This window comes from Neolamprologus multifasciatus, chromosome 17, assembly GCF_963576455.1.
Source record: "Neolamprologus multifasciatus chromosome 17, fNeoMul1.2, whole genome shotgun sequence".
NCBI classification, from domain to species: Eukaryota; Metazoa; Chordata; class Actinopteri; order Cichliformes; family Cichlidae; genus Neolamprologus; species Neolamprologus multifasciatus.
Window position 1 is genome coordinate 5,280,257 of NC_140455.1, and position 17,561 is coordinate 5,297,817.

The 17,561-nt window shown below is 46.1% G+C and overlaps 3 protein-coding genes across 3 annotated transcripts; 1 reads left to right on the plus strand and 2 right to left on the minus strand.

Annotated features, from left to right (window-relative positions):
* Positions 1 to 1,023: 1,023 nt before the first annotated feature.
* On the minus strand, positions 1,024 to 2,955 carry phax (phosphorylated adaptor for RNA export). Its single transcript, XM_085138993.1, has one exon. It carries the CDS (start codon positions 2,609 to 2,611, stop codon positions 1,382 to 1,384), a length of 1,230 nt encoding a protein of 409 aa, XP_084995119.1. The 5' UTR covers positions 2,612 to 2,955; the 3' UTR covers positions 1,024 to 1,381.
* Positions 2,956 to 3,285: 330 nt separating this feature from the next.
* Positions 3,286 to 8,253, plus strand: pmpcb (peptidase, mitochondrial processing subunit beta). The gene is made up of 13 exons (XM_085139002.1): positions 3,286 to 3,413; positions 3,712 to 3,849; positions 4,069 to 4,155; positions 4,364 to 4,493; positions 4,592 to 4,790; positions 4,882 to 4,961; positions 5,099 to 5,211; positions 6,243 to 6,386; positions 6,523 to 6,683; positions 6,769 to 6,854; positions 6,926 to 7,014; positions 7,617 to 7,692; positions 8,081 to 8,253. Exons 1-13 carry the CDS (start codon positions 3,330 to 3,332, stop codon positions 8,143 to 8,145), a joined length of 1,452 nt encoding a protein of 483 aa, XP_084995128.1. The 5' UTR covers positions 3,286 to 3,329; the 3' UTR covers positions 8,146 to 8,253.
* On the minus strand, positions 5,290 to 17,531 carry dnajc2 (DnaJ (Hsp40) homolog, subfamily C, member 2). The gene is made up of 16 exons (XM_085138965.1): positions 17,364 to 17,531; positions 15,946 to 16,136; positions 14,553 to 14,628; positions 14,381 to 14,479; positions 14,075 to 14,297; positions 13,923 to 13,988; positions 13,756 to 13,847; positions 13,522 to 13,643; positions 12,785 to 12,934; positions 12,622 to 12,710; positions 11,919 to 11,988; positions 11,646 to 11,824; positions 11,472 to 11,572; positions 11,270 to 11,380; positions 8,472 to 8,632; positions 5,290 to 8,348 (listed from the first exon to the last, which is right to left on the minus strand). Exons 1-16 carry the CDS (start codon positions 17,416 to 17,418, stop codon positions 8,280 to 8,282), a joined length of 1,854 nt encoding a protein of 617 aa, XP_084995091.1. The 5' UTR covers positions 17,419 to 17,531; the 3' UTR covers positions 5,290 to 8,279.
* Positions 17,532 to 17,561: the final 30 nt, after the last annotated feature.

Below are 17,561 nucleotides of genomic sequence, written 5' to 3' on the forward strand. Positions count from 1 at the left end.
CCTCAACCAAGATTTGTGTCTTCAGATTTCAGGTGTTTGGCCTTTGCAGATGTTGAAAGCACAGCACAGGTTTCAGAAATTCAAAAAAAAAAACAACATATATTTGATTCCTCTTAATCAAACATGTGTTTGGTTTTTGCATAACTGTCAAACTAATTTTAATACTAGACAAAGATAACCTGAGTAAATATAAAGTGCAGTTTGTAAATGATGTATTCATTTATTAAAGGAAAAAATGCTATCCAAACCCACCTGGTCTTATGTGAAAAACTAATTGCTGACGTGTGATTATTGTACTGATGCATGACTTAAATGTGCTTCAGCTTCAAAAGCAGGAGCTGACATTTTCATCAGTGCAGAGATGTTTAAGTTGAGGATGTCATTTACGAGTACACTCTGTCCTAACCACCTGCATAATGAATGACAAATGTGAAAGGTCTAACGTGGTGGACGTTTATCATTTGTGGTGCTCAATGGATGAATATATACCTATATTTATTTATTTTTCATTGTAAAAACAGAATTTCTCCTTTACATTTTCATAACCACGTGTGCCTGATTCTCGCTGTCAGGCCATATGTTTGACACGCCTGAGCCCGGCGGACTGTGTACATTTGTACCAGAGTTACACAAATTAAACAGGACGCCTGTGACCTGGTAGTTTAACCTTTACTATAGCAGGCAGCACTTCATATGCATGCAGTTTTGCATTTTTCAGTTTAATTCTAGAGTTATTCTTTTATATTAAACGTTTTTATATATGCTGTACGGAACGGTTAAGGGTTCTTTTTAGATACAGCCTTGGACTAAAAAGGCTCTCCACTCTTGCAGAAGTTGGAACATGGCTGCCACCTAGTGGACACTTCAGCACTTTTACATCTGCCATTCAATGCCTTTGTTTTCTTTGAGAAGCCCCACTTGGTATGAATGTCCGTACAGGAATCCTGATCTGATGATACTAAAACTCACCTTATATAACATTTATGTTATTTTGTGTTTGGAAGTGAGTGCACAAAAAAAAAGTTTTTTAATTCTTTTACCTGAGTCACCACTTTTATTATTTTCCAGACCGAGGTGCATCCATGAAAATAATAACTCAAGACCTGTTTGTATAATGACACTTACAGCAACAAATGGTTATGACTATCACAACATCATTTTGTTGAGAAGGACTGGTTTTAAAAGGCAAAACAACATTTGAACTGCAAAAGCTCCAATCAACATGTTCATGCTGTAACTATTTGTTAACAGAAGCGCTGCTGTTATTGCTAAGGTTTCAAACAAAAAACAAAAAAAAACCACCAGTGTGGATTTTGAATCAATCACATGTTCAGTGCTTTCAGTGTTTCATTAACATCGTTGTTCAGACAGCAGGCCATTTTCAAAACACCTCCAGGTCTGCAGCGTTGTAGACCACTGCTGTCTCCTCAGTGCCCACAGCAGCTTCCTCCTGAGCCTCCTCGTCTTCTGCAGCTTCCTCCAGAGACTCCAAAGCCTCGTTGGTATCACTGGCAAAAGTCTCTCTGGAGACGTCATCATGCTCCTGCAGGTTTAGGGTGCCGATGGCCTGCTTCATCTTTTTGGCCACCAAATGCCGCCTCCTCTTCTGGGCAGCCTTCTTGCTCTTGTACTCCTTCACCTGTTCCTCAAAGAATATCTGCTTGATCTGGGCCTTGGTGATACTGGGGGTGTTCTTCAGCAGGTTGAGATACACCCCACCCGGTGTCCGGCGCCTGCTGCCGTCCATGGTGTACACACCGCCACTCTCCTCCAGGGTGGCGGTCTCTCCGAGAAGTTCTATGGCTTTTTTCTTGCCAACTACTTTGACAACTCGAGTGATCAGCTCCTTTTTGGGCTCCTGCAGCCTGAACGCAATCTCCTCTATCACCTTATCATCGGGGTCACCTTCTGTGATCTCATAGCGGCCCTTGATGTCCATCTCTGCTCTGGGGCCCAGTCGCTCCTTTGCAGGTCTCTTTCTCTTTGCATCACCTCCTGTGTTCTCCTCTGACCCCCTACCCTTCATGTACTCCTCCAGCTCAGCATCCAGCATGCTCACTTCTCCTCCTTCCTTCGACTGCGCCTCCATCTCCCTCTCCTTCTCCATTATCTTCCGAGCTAGGACGAAATTATAAGTCTCCACATTCCTGGTGGACATGCCAACACCATCCATGCCAAATATGCCAAGTTCTGCAGTGATAGCGTCCTGGCACTGCTCTTGTACTACAGAGCCCCAAATGTTATTCACCTTGCGGCCACCCGTCGTCCCCTGCGCGGGCACAGGGGTCGGCCCTAGCCGGGCGCTGCATGCAGGCGGCTGTGGAGCACTGGACACTTTCTGGCGTTTCCGGCGCCAAACAGCCGCCTCCTCGTCAGAGGACTCCGGGTCACTGTCACTAGACTCTGCCGTCCTACCTGTGCTGCGATAGGCTGCGGCTGGAAGTGTCTGAGCATAGGCTCTGTTCTGGAAAGACTGGCCGCAGAAAGCCGGGGGAACCTGGGGTCGAGCTTCTTGTGCTGCTGTGGCTGGTCCCATCTCAGTATCCGAGCTGGACCCAGAGATCTCTCCATCTTCCAGGTCACCGTCCATGAGATCTCCGCCTCCCGCCATTTCTTGTCTGAAAGCCGCACCGAAGCTAAAGGCCGTACACTCCTGTTTTATTACATTGGCTAAAGTTGAGGCCACTAATTAGCGTGAACAGCTAACGCTGCACCGTTAGCGGCTAACGACACCGTTGAACCCAACAGAGAATTAATTAAGTCCGGGTTACAGAGGAAATACCTCCAGTGCAGGCTACAGCAGCAGGCTTTCTGCTCTGTATACAGCTGGACTTCAGCCTTGTTCCACTATTTCAGTCACACACTGAACTGCTAGGAAGAGGCTGACAGACCAACTTGAAACTCACAGAAAAAAATCCGCGCTAGGCTAAACCGACACTTCCGCCTTCAAATTCTGACACCCTTTCAAAATAAACAAAAGCGATAAAACGTTAGAGCGTTCTTTATAAACGCTACAGAATCACGTCAAATATGATTGAGAAGTATCCTAAATGTAAATATATATTACTTCAATACTTTATTTACAGCTAACGTGCAAACCAATAGGTCACATAGTCGTGTGGCAGAAATTTTCATATTTCCATATAATAGGTTGATCAATGTCTGAAATATAAAGCTATTTGTTCAGGTGTGTTTATCTCTAGTTTTTATTGATTTAAGGAGAGTGTAAGAATAGTATTTTTGGTATTTTTTACCTACGACGAAAAAAGTAAGTCGTCATCTCCGGCGGATGTTGCGTCAGCAGAACGGCACCGTTACAGATAAACAATATGGCAATGTCCGTACAGTGCCTCGCGTCTGCTGGGAGATTTTTCTTACAAAGACATTTACTGAAGAAGAATTCGATAAGCAGGGTAAGAAGAATTGATTCATAGTCATGTTTGGAGTTTCTCATTTAATCGATATGCCCGTGACAGCTGCCAGTGCTCAGTGTTATAGAGGAAAAGCTCTGCGCATGGCCGGCTTGTTTGCGAACAGTTATTTAAGCTAGTTTAGCTATCACGTGATCAACTCTTACTGTGATGTTTGGATGTGCCCTGTGTAACAGAACCGCCAATGGGGCAGATTTGTTCATTATCGCTGACTGGTAGCAGCAAACGTAACGCTCCAAGTTTTGAAGCGTCATGATGACTGGCTGTCCTTCTCCCGTAGTTCACTGCTGGACCGCACAGACTCTTGGCTACCCAAGCTACTCACCAGGTGGCGCTAAATGTTCCTGAAACCAAGGTGACTGCTTTAGAGAACGGACTCCGGGTGGCATCTGAGGACTCGGGGCTCCCCACCTGCACAGTAAGCTGGAAGTAAACAGTTTAAAACAGGCTGCTTTAATACATGCACGTAAATATGTCGTTAAAATACCATAACCATTGTGAAGCATCCAGCCAAATGTAATAGGCATTACAAAAAATGTTAGCATCTGCTAGCTTTGCCACTACAGGCTGAGATGTGGGGTTGTGGTACAGTAGCAGCAGTTTGTGGAAGCGGATATTAATTCCTGCTTTGTTCCAGGTGGGCTTGTGGATAGATGCTGGGAGTCGCTATGAGAACGAGAGAAATAACGGCACAGCGCACTTTCTGGAGCACATGGCATTTAAGGTGAGATGGCAGCTCCGCAGCAAAGTTTTTAAAGCAGTGGTCTTTATTTGAATGTATCTGGCCTATGCAGAGAGGGAAGAATGCATTCTAATAGTTCACAGCAGTATAATAACAAAATAATGACATAAATGTAATATTTCAGAGTTTCTTTATAAAGGAAAATAACATTCAAGACTTTGTTCACTTTGTCTGCATAAATGTGTGACAGGGCACCAGGAAACGCTCTCAGCTTGATCTGGAGTTGGAGATCGAGAACATGGGGGCTCACCTGAATGCCTACACATCCCGCGAGCAGACTGTTTACTACGCCAAAGCTTTCTCCAAGGATCTTCCGAGAGGTACGGGAGGGCAGAGGGGCTGAATGTTACACGGCAACATCTCAAACGAAAAACCTGGAATGTGTTAAAGCACAATAAAATATCTCTCTGTGCCAAAGCTGTGGAGATTCTGGCTGACATCATCCAGAACAGCACGCTGGGAGAGGCGGAGATCGAGAGGGAGCGAGGGGTGATCCTTCGAGAGATGCAGGAAGTGGAGACCAATCTGCAAGAGGTGGTCTTTGATTATCTGCATGCTACAGCGTACCAGTCCACAGCGCTGGGAAGAACCATCCTGGGCCCCACTGAGAACATCAAGTGAGACCAAACACCTAAATCACAAAGTACTCTGAGGTTTGCTGAAAGCATCCTGCACAGCTTAGCTTCCTGCTGTGTGTTTGTGACGCAGGACCATCAACAGAGGAGACCTGGTGGAGTATATCACCGCTCACTATAAAGGACCCCGAATAGTGTTGGCTGCTGCTGGAGGTTAGAGCTGTTTTCTGCTCATGTTTCGTTAACATTTTCTATAAACCTGCAACAAGCACTCACTGATGCGTGAGCAATAAATTCTGAACCAGAGTAAAGTTGATCTGATCTCCAGGACTCGCTCCCTCTCTGATCAGGTGTCTGTCATGACGAGCTCATCGATTTGGCCAAGTATCACTTTGGAAAACTTCCCAGCAGGCATCAAGGCGAAGCCCCGGCTCTTCCTCCGTGCCAATTCACAGGAAGTGAGGTAAGGCTAACTTTAGTTTCTCACTACTGCATAACGGGGCGTCACATCAGCACAGAGCAGCTACTGTGTTATTTAAAGAATGAGATCGAGTGTATCAGAGTAACACAGTTGTCTCTAAGGTGGATGCAAATGAAGGGTGATGCTCAGACCTGTCCACGTCTTGGAAAATGTTTAAAACACACATATTACTTAAGATGCCTTAAATCCAGTTCAGGTGGGTCTACACGTGAATATGACTTTAGTCAGATGGCACGTGACTTTTCTGCACATTTTTTTAAAAATATATTTTTATTAGGATTTTTTCAAAGTAACAGACAATGACAAAAAGAACAAGAACCAGAACAGAACTTAGCTCATGCAATACAAGATTCTGAGGCACATACAAACCACAACCTCAAGATCAATAGTCAGGCAAATGAATTCAGACTGGGAAAGCCTCTGCACACGGTTTAGATTTTCAGTCGGACTTGGATCATCCAGTGTGACTGCATCATGCAGGTTCATGCAGGCTGTGCTTTCTAGTTCACACGGCATCAGGCTTTCATTAATGGAAACCTTTTAGATAAAGAAGGTGATAGATGTGTCGGATATTCCCTGAAATGAACGATTATACTGCAGCTGGACATGCTCGGAAGACGGTGAGATATCGTTTAGAGGACTAACCAGAACAAGTTTGCTTTCAAGTTGTATTTAAAGTGGTTTAAAAGACGTGTAAAAACAGTCATGAATTCAGTTTCTATATACACGTATGCGTCCTGTCGTCTGCTGCTCGTCTCAGTCCAGACATGCACAGATTAGATTTGCTCTTTAACCCAGCTCTGCCTTCAAAACAAAAGCGTTGACAGTTCCCCACTAACTCCCGCCGGCCTGTATCACAGCACTGAGAACTGTAGATGCTTCCAGTAGACCTCAGTTAAGTATTTGTGTGCTTTCCATCATTCGTTGACTGTGAAACTGGTGCAGAGTTTCATTTCAAGTTATTAAAAAAGCTTTAATTTGGTGAATGCTTCAAGACTCTGTTACGGTTTCAGATCCGAGTGCGTGACGACAAAATGCCGCTCGCTCACATCGCCATCGCCGTGGAGGCCGTCGGATGGTCTCACCCCGACACAATCCCACTCATGGTCGCCAACACGCTCATTGGAAACTGGGACCGCTCGTTTGGTGGAGGCGTGGTGAGTACTGAGGAAACCTTGGATGTGGCACGTGTTGTTTTCTCTGTGCTGCTGCTAAATGCTCTTCCTCTTCTTCGCCATCTTTAAATAAAAACTGACCACACATACCGTTTGTTTTTATCTCCTCTGAGGTTAGAATCTATCCAGTAAGCTGGCTCAGATGGCCTGTCAGGGGAACCTGTGCCATAGCTTCCAGTCCTTCAACACCTGCTACACAGACACAGGCCTCTGGGGACTCTACATGGTGTGTGAACCCGGCACCATCAACGACATGATGCACTTTACTCAAATGGAATGGTGAGCGCGCTCAGATCAGTTTTAAAGAAGGTTAAACCTACTGACTGAACGTGTTTAACGCTTGTGTGTCGCTGCTTCCTGTCAGGATTTCTCTTTGTACCAATGTGACGGAGAGCGAGGTAGCTCGGGCCAAGAACCTGCTCAAGACCAACATGCTGCTGCATCTGGATGGTAAGGCGGCGTGACTGTAGAGCGTGCAGTCGTGCGGTGCCTGGTTTCACGTGTCGATCTGCTTCCTCCAGGATCCACCCCAATCTGCGAGGACATCGGCAGACAGATGCTGTGCTACAGTCGCAGGATCCCTCTGCATGAGCTGGAAGCCCGCATTGATGTGAGTCGACAGATTGTCAGTGACTGTTACCGGAAATCCAACTGAGGGCTGCGTTTTGTACAAGTTCATAACTCTGTACTCTTAGTATCCAGCAGCTACGGTTCATTTTTACAGTCTAACAGTATGTCTCTGTTATTGCAGCTCAGACTGAGGCCTGTACTTCACTTTTTAATTTACCTGGTAACCTGTTTAGACAGATTATAGTGGTGAGACTGTGTCGTGTCTCCAACACCTCCACGTTGATGCGTCCTTAGCGTGTCACAGCTGAATTCCACCTTTGTGACTGTTGAACGTAGAAAAACTGCAACCAGAGGAGGAAGTGAACGCGGAGCTTTTCTAGCCCTCGTCACGTGTGCTTATTGCTGCTTCCATATTTAAAGTTAATACATCATAAGAGTATATTTTTCATAAGGCCAGGTTTCTTTACATTTAAAGCAGTAAGACCAGAACAATAACAGAGTCACAGTGATAAACTGTGTGAGGCTGAGAAAACCTCAAAGTAAATCTGGTAACCAGCCAGTGTTCTTTAAGCATGACCTGAAATAATGTTTGAAAAGCTCTTTTTGCCCTGATCCACCATGTTTGTCTCTGGCTCTCCACAGGCCATCGACGCCAACACCATAAAGGACGTGTGCACCAAATACATCTACAACAGAGCTCCTGCCATCGCAGCTGTCGGTACGTGTTCAAACACGCCTGCAGAGGCTGAACTTAACGAAACTCAGAGTGTACGATGAAAGGAAGCCGGCGGCTCAGTGTGGGGACTGAATCCCAGTTTGAACTCTGCTGTTGATGCAAGTGATCGTCACAGTGACGGCTGAACTATGCAGACTGATGGTTTAGCTTTTAGCCCTGATTTACAATTTTAATCAGCTTTCTGTCGCCTGTAAAGAAAAGAATGGTTTATCACAACTCTGGGTTTAAATCTTGAGCCAAAACAGGAAGTGAGCGAGTGTGACGATGCAGTCAGTCAAAGATCAGAGCGTCTCTGGAACTCAGTCTGTGTTCAAACTCGTGTTTCTACCTGATGTTAAAGCAGATAAGCAATAAGTTTGTTTGTTCTCAGGTCCAATCGAACAGCTGCCCGACTACAACCAGATCCGCAGTGGGATGTTCTGGATGAGAAGCTGAGCAGGACCGCGCTGAGGAAGTGGACAAATGCAAAATTTGAGTCGTGTCACGTTATTTTTTCCTTCTTTTTATTATAAAATAAAGACCAACACAATAATGTTAAAATAACAGATTCTATTAACGTGTGGTTCTTGTCATTTTTTATTTTTGGCTGCCACTTGTTCCTGAGCAGCTTTCTTGGCTTTGACCATCTCCACCAGTTCCTGTCAGAGGAAAAAGGAAACGTGTTAGCTTCTCGGTTTGTCGCTGCCGAGTTTCACGCTGCAGTAAAAACACTTTAATGCAGAACATGAGCCTTCTGAGCACAGACCACGGCAGCAGCATACCTTATACCTCTTCATACAGTCCTTCTTGCTTCGTCCACGCACAGCAGCTGCGATCTTCTCCCAGCGCTCAGGCGTGTTGACTGGGTAGGTCTTCAGGGCTTGTTCTAGAAGTTTCTGCTCCTCTGTGGTCCAGGGGGCAGCATTCCCATCACTGCCTGAGGCTGAGGGGCCACACGTGACAACACAATCGTCAGGAACTCTCAAAAGCTCACACCGCTGACGACTGAATGTTTTCATTACATCAGCTACTAAATAATGACTGTGACAAAAACGAGCCATCTACCGTAGCTGTGCCCCAAATAGAAACCAGCTCAGCTGCAGTAGGTGTGGTCTAGGGCTGCCACAAACGATTATTCTGATAGTCGACTAATCAGATCATCATCATTGGACGTAAAACGTACAGCTTATTGCACCAGCAGCATCTGCTCTTATATAACTATCATTAGCTTACAGCTTGAAGTGTGTAAGGTATGTGCTAACTAAAAATAAAGACAACATGATAGTTTATTAAATGTTAATGACATTTGCAGATTGTTTCGGTGAAGTTTAATAAACTCCTTGCTATCTAAAATATAACAGGACACCAGAGTAAATTCTCGAGCATCTCACACTTCTGATAATCAGCTGTCTGCTTGACGTTTATTCAGCTGTGTAAAAACTATAACTTTAATCTCAGCCAAACCGATTTACTCAGGAACAAATAAAATACTGAAAAAAGCCAAACAATAACATGTTTAAGTTATCTAAGTGACTTATATATCATGTTTAACCTGAGTAGCGAAAGACGGCAGTGGGTTTGAAAACATTTGCCGGGAGTCCGGTGTTCTCACGGCTCTAGTGAGCCTAGCCCCCGGCTAGCTATCGAGCTAGTGGGTAACAGACGTCTCCGAAAACGTCGGAGCGCTTTTGAAAATATGTGGCGTCTTGATAAACTGCGCAGATATTTGAGGTTTACACAGCTACATTCTCGCCTGAAAATATGTTAAACGTTTATTTTGTGACCCAGAAAGAATAATAAGAGTGATATTAAAACTAACTAGCTGCCGCCATTGTTGGAAACTGAGCTGGGCTGCGCTATGAATTCTGGGATAGGTTGGGCCACGAAGTATACACCCGACCCATCCTTCAAATCTGGGGAAATGAAGGACGCGTCTGTCGGAGTCTTCGAATTTGTACAGTCTTCGTCGTGTCGCTGTAACGTAATCGGCCTACAAATGCGGGCACAGGAGGATGCGGTTCCTGAATTTGGACACTGTCACTACCGGATCCGTACCCCGCACACGAAAATCTTACGTCACTTCCTCTCGTTGCCAACATTGCGAGAGTTAATATATTTGAATGACAGGGTTAGCGCCCAGTTAGCTCCTAGCATTTCTCAACAGCTCTGCCTCCTTTTCGTCTACCGGGACATTTAAACAACGGAGAATCCGTTTACAAACAAATTCATGCTTTTCTCGTCCCCCGATTGAACAACAGCGCCGTAAAATAGAAAGAATGGCGCCTAATTACGGACTTAATAATACTGACTTAGTAATATGTCACGCGAAGATTCATCAGCCAGATTAAGTGTTTATTGACAATTAACAGTGATAGCGGACATCATCATCACTATTCCAACAATCCTCTCCACACAGACAAGCATAAACACACTCGACTATCACTATACAAATTTAACACATGTTTGTAATGACGCCAATTCAGTTTACAATAGGGTTCATTCGCTCGGTCAGCAGGGGGCGGTATCCTCGTACACTGTACTATACGGTCCAACTTTGCACATGCGCAGTAAGGATCGGGAGTCCTGATCCGTAACTATCGTTTTATTTTTCGTTTTTGTCTACATTATATTGAAATGCTTCATTATTGCAAACAATTTAAGAGATATTTATTATTCTTAAAATCTTAAGAAATACTTTGACCCGTAACTATCGTAAAATGCTTCGACCGGAAGTAGACACCTTTTGCACATGCGTGGTACCGATTGGGTTTCCAGTACGGACCAGGTAGTGACAGACACAGCTACGATACCGGACACAGCTTCTTCTTCTTCGGGGTTTAACGGAAGCTGGCATCCTTGTACATGCAGTGCTGCCATCTTCTGTTTCAGTCCGTTATTACACTCTTAAATCCTACTACTTATTCCTGCGTCTTTTGTGATCTTACAAAGCTTCAAACGACGCGTCGACTATTAAATCAGTCGTCAACGATTTTAATAGTCGACTAATCGTGGCAGCCCTAGTGTGGTCCTACCTGGAGCTAAGAGTCCGCTACACACTGGCTGTTTAATGTCAGAATGGAAGCATCAAAAACATGAGGAGTGATTGTTCTGTGTGAGCAGTGTTAACAACAATGCTGCCACTCTGCACTGTCGGACATGTTGGACCTCTGATGTCATTTCAAGCTTCTGTCTGTCACCATGAACTCGACTGTTTCTCTTCCTGCTCAGGCCCACACTTCAACCAATCACAGTTTGACTGGATGTGAGTGTGTTGGCTCTGATATGGTGCAGGAAAATGTACAGGCGTAGTTAAAGTTCAAAGGATGTTAGTAAGACCACTGACTCGTTACACTGTAACATGTGTGTTTGACAGCGAGCATCACTGGGATGTGTGTTTATGCAGTGAGCTAATGTGTTTCAGTCATTTCACAGAGAAACGCTGAAGTGTGCGTGTAATCTATTACTAACACGATCAGCACAGGCAGGAGACGTACTTGATAACATTTGATCCACAGCACGTCTTTGACATTCTGCTTGGTGATGGAGCCAATCAGAATCGATCTACCCCGGCCTCACTTACCATCAAACCTCTCTGAGGGCACAGCGTTGTCGATGGAGGGCGGCACTGATGTGTGCTCCTTCTTGAACTTTTCAAATGCTTTTCTATTTATTTCATCTTTCTGCACCGGATCTGTGGACGAGACCGTAACCAGCAGCAGGTCAAAGCATCCATGCGCCTACAGATACAACCGTGGTAAGCTGAGGTTTCTTTGTGAGCTTACCGAGTCGTTGCAGGTTCTTGGCTTTGTTGATGACGTCTTTGGCCGTCCTCTTCATGCCGCTGGTGGAGTGCGTGTTCATATAGTCAGCAATAACCTCCCACCTAGCAAACACGAAACAAGCTTTATTGACACACAGGTCCCCGACTGACGCCGGCTGTAACTCCGAGCGCTCACCTGGCGTTGGTTCCAGCAGGGAACAGGTTCACTGCTTTTATGAGCAGCTGGAGGTCCTCTTCGTTCCAGCCCTTCCCTCCGCCCGCTCCCCCGCTGGCCTGCTCAGAGCTGCGAGCCGCCTGCCTGGCCTGGATCTCAGCCTCCCTCTCCTTCTGCAGCTGAGCATTCACCTCCTGCACCTGAGGAAACAGCAGCAGCGTGTTTGTCGACGTGCCGGCTGCTGATGGTGTGCGGCTTCAAACCTGAGGCGCTACAAAGAAAACGTTCCTCTACCTGCTTTTCCACTGCTGCCTTGTTCTCCTCTTTAGAGCCCGACGCCAGCTCTTCATTGAGGGACTGTAGGCTGGAACGAAACAACACACATGCGTCACATCAAATGCACTGCTGAAGCTCTATGACTTAATAATTACACTAAATCTTAATTCAAGCCTGTAGTTTGGCACATCGTGTAAAACCAGAAAGTCCTTCACACTTGTAATGAAACCACAGGCTCTTCTGTGTGCCAGAGAACGGCTCCTGCCTGCAGCTACAGCGGCAGAGTTCCTCTCAACACTGAAAGCTTTCAGCTGCAGGTGAGCAGAACTGACCCGATGTTTCACAGATGATCCCAGGTTTCCTTTCATTTATATGGTAAGCTGTTTAAATGTAACCAACATTATCATCAGCTTTGCGCTCATCCAGGATCATCTCATGGTGGAAACCTGAATCCAGTTTGTTTCTTCAAAGTCGAGCAAGAAACCAAAAAGCATCACGCTCTTGGGCCACGGCGGCTCTTCTTGGGCCACGGCGGCTCTTCTTGGGCCACGGCGGCTCTTCTTGGGCCACGGCGGCTCTTCTTGGGCCACGGCGGCTCTTCTTGGGCCACGGCGGCTCTTCTTGGGCCACGGCGGCTCTTCTTGGGCCACGGCGGCTCTTCTTGGGCCACGGCGGCTCTTCTTGGGCCACGGCGGCTCTTTGGCTAAAAACTGACTCGTACCTTGTTAGTTCCAGGCGGTCACAGAGTTTCTCCACTTCCTCCATCATTTTCACACTGTCAGCCTCGTTGTCTGCAAAGTAGTTCCAGTTCTGTGGAGAGGAACAGCGTCAGATAGTGAAAATGCACCGAGCAGCAGCACACAAACATGTCTGACACCGCTTACCTTGCACATGGTCCTGAGTTTCTGCCTCTCCTTCTTGATGGCCTTCTTCTGGATCTCCTTCTCCTTCTTGGCCTGCTGGGCGGCCTGCTTGGCTTCCTCTTCCTCCTTCTCCTTTGCCAGCCGAGCTGCCTCCAGCTCCGCCCGCCGGGCCTGTCAGACACAAAGAGCCTGAGCCTGTGACCAACTGAAGCTCAGCATCTTCTCACAGCATGAACTGAGCAGCTTTAAGAAGCTTCTTTGACTCCGAGCTGGGAAATATGTGTGTTACCCACAGCGTGAAGCACTGAGTGGTGTTTTTGAAACATGACAATAAGAAAACCAAACTGTCCAATACTGCTCACTGCTCAGATTCTGGGAAACAGAAGCGAACACTATCCACTCTTTAAAAACAGCTCCAGGTTAAGCTGCTCCTTTGTGATCCAGGTCACAGAGAGGATGGAGGAATTACAGCACCTGAACCAGGACAGGAGGCGATGTGTGAACATGTGTCCTGCAGTAACCCTCCTTTATTTATTGACTTGTTTTCCCTTTGTCACGTCTGCACTGGCAGGAATAATCTCAGCATGGATTGTTTTAATCATCGTGTCATTCAAAAACTAGAGGAGCAGCTAATGTAACACGGACGTCGCAGCTAACAGCACAAACCCAACGAGATGATTCTAGGCTGCTAGCTTTACCGTTGGACGTAACAGTCGCGCACCTTTAGGCCAGTCGACCTTCCCCGCCGTGACACCTACCCTCTCCTTCTCTTCCTGCTCTCTCTTCTTGGCCTCAGCTTTGGCTTTCTTCTCAGACTCCTTCCTGGATTTTTCTTCTTCTTTGAATTTCTTTATTCTAGGGTCGCAGCCATAGGCAGTATCTGCAGTGAAGCATTACAGACGATGAGTCACACTGCAGCCTCTTTACAGACCATCTCTGTACGTGCAGTATTTGCTCAATACTTGTGTTGCTAACGAAGTGTGTGACTGTACCAACTAGTGTTCGTATTCTGTTCATCTCCTCCTTCTTCCTCTGAGCCCTCGAAGCTCGGTTCTGCTTTTCAATCCATCTCCTCTCATCACGACTGCACGGGGGGAGAGTTGACGCATTAGACGACAGAGGGCTAACACCTGCTTCATCGGGGCAGACGGGAGCTTACCATTCAGCCTTCTCCTTTTCCTCTTCATCCAAGTATGAAAATTCCCTCCAGGAGTCAAAGTTGTACCTTTAACCAAAAAGAAAAGAATGAACCATTACATCGTGTTTGTCTCGTTTTTCATTCAAAGGAGCATCTCTCACCCTTCCACTTACCAAAAAGAGTAAAAATTATCCACTTCTTCAAAAGAGGACTCCACGGTGCCAAGTTTGGTCACATGTTTCTTGGAAGACCATCTGGCATTTCTCTCAAAAACGGGAGCAAATACCTCAAAAAAGTTCTCTTTCCCTTCACTCTTGGAAGGCACAGAGTTGTCGAAGGTAGGATCTACACTGTCGAAGGCTCTCCTCTTCACAGGGTCGGACAAGATTTCCACAGCTGAGGTTCAACAGGTGGGTCAGTTAGTTCAGGAGATTCCAGAAACAACGTCTGTGCTGACGATTAGTTGCAGCACTGCGTACCTTTAGTGATGCAGGTGAAGTAGTCATTGTCTCCTTCCACGATCTGCTCCCCTGCAGCTTTCCTTTTGTCGGGATGGTGCTTCAGCACAATCGATTTGTCTGCGGATAAATGACTGCGTCATTAGAACAAACCAGAGACGTGAAACACGCGTGTAGGTGGGAACATACTCACGGGCAGCTTTGATCTGTTTCTGCGTCGCCTTGTACCTCAGGTGTGGGAGCCCGAGCACAGCATAGTGATCTTGATTCTGACAGGTTACAGGAGAGTAACGCTCAACAACATTATTACAGCTCTTAAACTCTGTGGAGTCCCTCAGGGCTCCTGTTCCACTGACTCTCTGTCAGCACCAACAGTTACACCTGTTATCACTGCTTCAAATAATCCTTCGTCCCAACATCGTACAGTAAATACCGGTTTACTTTAAAACATTACATCTGCACCTTCGACAATCCACGTGCGGCCTTTTCGTTCCAGATAAACTCTAAAGTCAAAAGAAAACACTCGCCTTCACATGTATCCGTCTATTTGTAACTAACGCTTTATTGTCAATGTGGAATACATTTCACTACAGGAAGTGCTTACTGAACCAAAACCGTTTACGTTTGCGAGGCATTTCAGAACTCACCTGTGATTGGGTTTTTCAGCTTCATCTTAATGCAGTGAATTGAAGTCTTAGTGGCACCGACTGCAGGATCTGGCACAGGTGGTAACACCTCACCATCATTAAACTAATGTTCTGCGACTCACAGATTAGATGCACTACTGCGCTCTAAGCTCACGGCACCGTAAACACTGAAACGTCAGGTCAGACTGAGAAGCACGACCAGAAAAGCTTGAAATGGATAATCGTGTGTTTCAGAAACGTGACTCAAAGGACTTAATGAACCACATTTTAATCTAAAATGCACGCTCCGCTAGGAGAACGAGGCAAAAGCAAGTCCAGCACGCCCTGATCGGTGCCTGATGACGTGCTGCATGTGCCTGGTGTGCAACAAACCCAAAGCCCTGAAACAGCAGAAAGTAAAGAGTTCATCCATCAAACTGGATTATTTTCCTCTGTTTGGAAAGATTTTGGACTCAGGGCAAACACAACACCGTTAACTGATTCAAACACACCAGGAAAAACAAAGCAGCGGTTGCTAACGTGAATTATCATCGACTCAGGCATCATTAAAGCACGTCTGTGCAGCCATCAAACACACATGGCCAAAGATAAGCGTCCACTTAAGACAGTGAGTATCGAAGGCTTTGGAAAACTGGCTGTGCTGCCAAACACGCACCGTCACCGGTTCAACTGAATAGTTTTTCCAGACTGTAAACACAGGGAAGTGGCGAGGGCTGTCAGGAACCTCACTCTGAAATTCCCAACACTTCTACTTTGCTTACAGTGGACGCCCTGCTGAACAAACTCCATCGTGTTTTAATAAACAGGATCACAGCAGAACTTTGATGAGTTCAGTAAAAATGTTTCATTCATATTTATTTGTCTTCTGAGACACAGAAAACCGTTCAGTACAGATGTGAAAGCACGGATCTCTTTGCAAACAGCTGAGATGTCACATACCTTCCAGTCTTTAGGATCAAGTTTTCGGAGCATGGAGTACTCCTCCAGCTGAAACTCCTCATCTGCAGACTCTTCTGAGGACTCCTCCTCTTCCTCCAGCTCCTGGAAGGAAGACGACACATTCCTGTTTCTCCTCCTTATGTAGGCCTCGAACCACCGACCCACGGGCTCCACCTGAACCTGTGCAGAGGCTGTGAGGAGGAAGAGACATCTTGGTAAATTAAACATCTTTGCTCCCTTTTTGTTACCACGACACTGTAAAACTAAGTGTTTCAGTACTTCGAATCATTACTTATCTTAACCTTGAACACTGCCAAGATATTTTTATCAAAGCCTCAGGCGTTAATTAGCATGTTAGGGCTGAAGCGTTTGCAACTTTTCAAAGCTTTACACTAGAAAGACTCCAAGGTGGAGGGCTCTGGCAGCTATGGCTGTCTTTTATGTACAGTCTATGGTTGACGGCTGGGAAACTAAGAGGCTGTTTGGCAGCAAAGAGTTCAGAGAGACTAAGCAGACTAGGCTCAGAAAGGGTTTACAACATCAGGACTTTGCTGCGGTACTTAGTGTGAAACATGCTGTAAGACAAACACTTAAATAAACATAAAATTAAAATTAAAAGTGCTGAGCAAATTTACATGAATGCAGCTGATGATCGGTGCAAAAATGGACCCGATGCAGAGAACACAGGACAGGGTCATATGCTTGAGGTGGGAACAGTCTTATGGATATTGAAGCAGAGCTGCAAGCACAGTGCAAGTGTCACAACCATCACTGCCCCAAACATGGTGGAAAGTCTCACTGCAAACTCCTCACTGCATCCTCCAAACAAGAACTCCCTCAGCTGAGACGTCCCAAAGAAAGCGCTCCCAGTGACTGACTGAACATGAGCTTTGTCATTTTAAAGCTACAAAAGTATAAAACGCATTATTACTGGAGATGGATAAGCCCTCACCGAGCAGCACCGACATGTGACACGCTGTGCGGCGACACTGTCACAGTTTAACGGCCGTCAGTCAGTAACAGGGAGTGCTGCGTGTGTCCACCTTCACGCCTGTCACAGTCACAGGTGTTCAGCCCTTACGTAACAGCCAGGTAATGCTCCACATGAAAGGCTGTGAAAATCCAAACTAGTCTGTCTTTAATAATAATAATTATAAGTAGAAGCCAACTAACCGGTGAAGCTGGTGAGACGCTCTGGCGGCAGCGAGTGAACCCGGCGACAAACGCCGTTTGGATAACCGGAGACACAACACGGCTAACTAATACAAACGCAGAGACTTTACCGAGCTTCAAATTAGCCGGTAATGTTAGCCTGCTGTGTGCTCTGTTTAGCTGCATGCTAACACGCAGAGCAGCAGTCAGTATGTAAGAGTGCCTGCTTAACTAGCTGCCTCCCTCTGACCTCCTTCAGTGCTTACCGGCAGCTGCTCTGTAGACAACCGTTTCATCCCCATCCAACGCTTCCAGCAGCATTTTCAAAGCAGGTTACGCGAACATTCAGATGCCCGAATGATCAAGTGAGACCTTTAGAAAGTGCTACAGTCTGTGGCCCGCTCTCTACCACATGGGCCTCCTTTTGCCACTGCCAATCCGAGAACGAGCTCTGCTGTCACACC

Bases quoted from the DNA above. Each gene is read 5' to 3' on its own strand.
- phax (XM_085138993.1), bottom strand. From the start codon at position 2,611: ATGGCGGGAGGCGGAGATCTCATGGACGGTGACCTGGAAGATGGAGAG.
- pmpcb (XM_085139002.1), top strand. From the start codon at position 3,330: ATGGCAATGTCCGTACAGTGCCTCGCGTCTGCTGGGAGATTTTTCTTA. The intron at 3,414-3,711 runs GTAAGAAGAATT...CTTCTCCCGTAG, and splicing joins AGAAGAATTCGATAAGCAGG to TTCACTGCTGGACCGCACAG. The intron at 3,850-4,068 runs GTAAGCTGGAAG...GCTTTGTTCCAG, and splicing joins CGGGGCTCCCCACCTGCACA to GTGGGCTTGTGGATAGATGC.
- dnajc2 (XM_085138965.1), bottom strand. From the start codon at position 17,418: ATGCTGCTGGAAGCGTTGGATGGGGATGAAACGGTTGTCTACAGAGCA. The intron at 8,633-11,269 runs GTAAGTGAGGCC...GTGGCCCCTCAG, and splicing joins GCCCTCAGAGAGGTTTGATG to CCTCAGGCAGTGATGGGAAT. The intron at 8,349-8,471 runs GTATGCTGCTGC...TTCCTCTGACAG, and splicing joins ACTGTATGAAGAGGTATAAG to GAACTGGTGGAGATGGTCAA.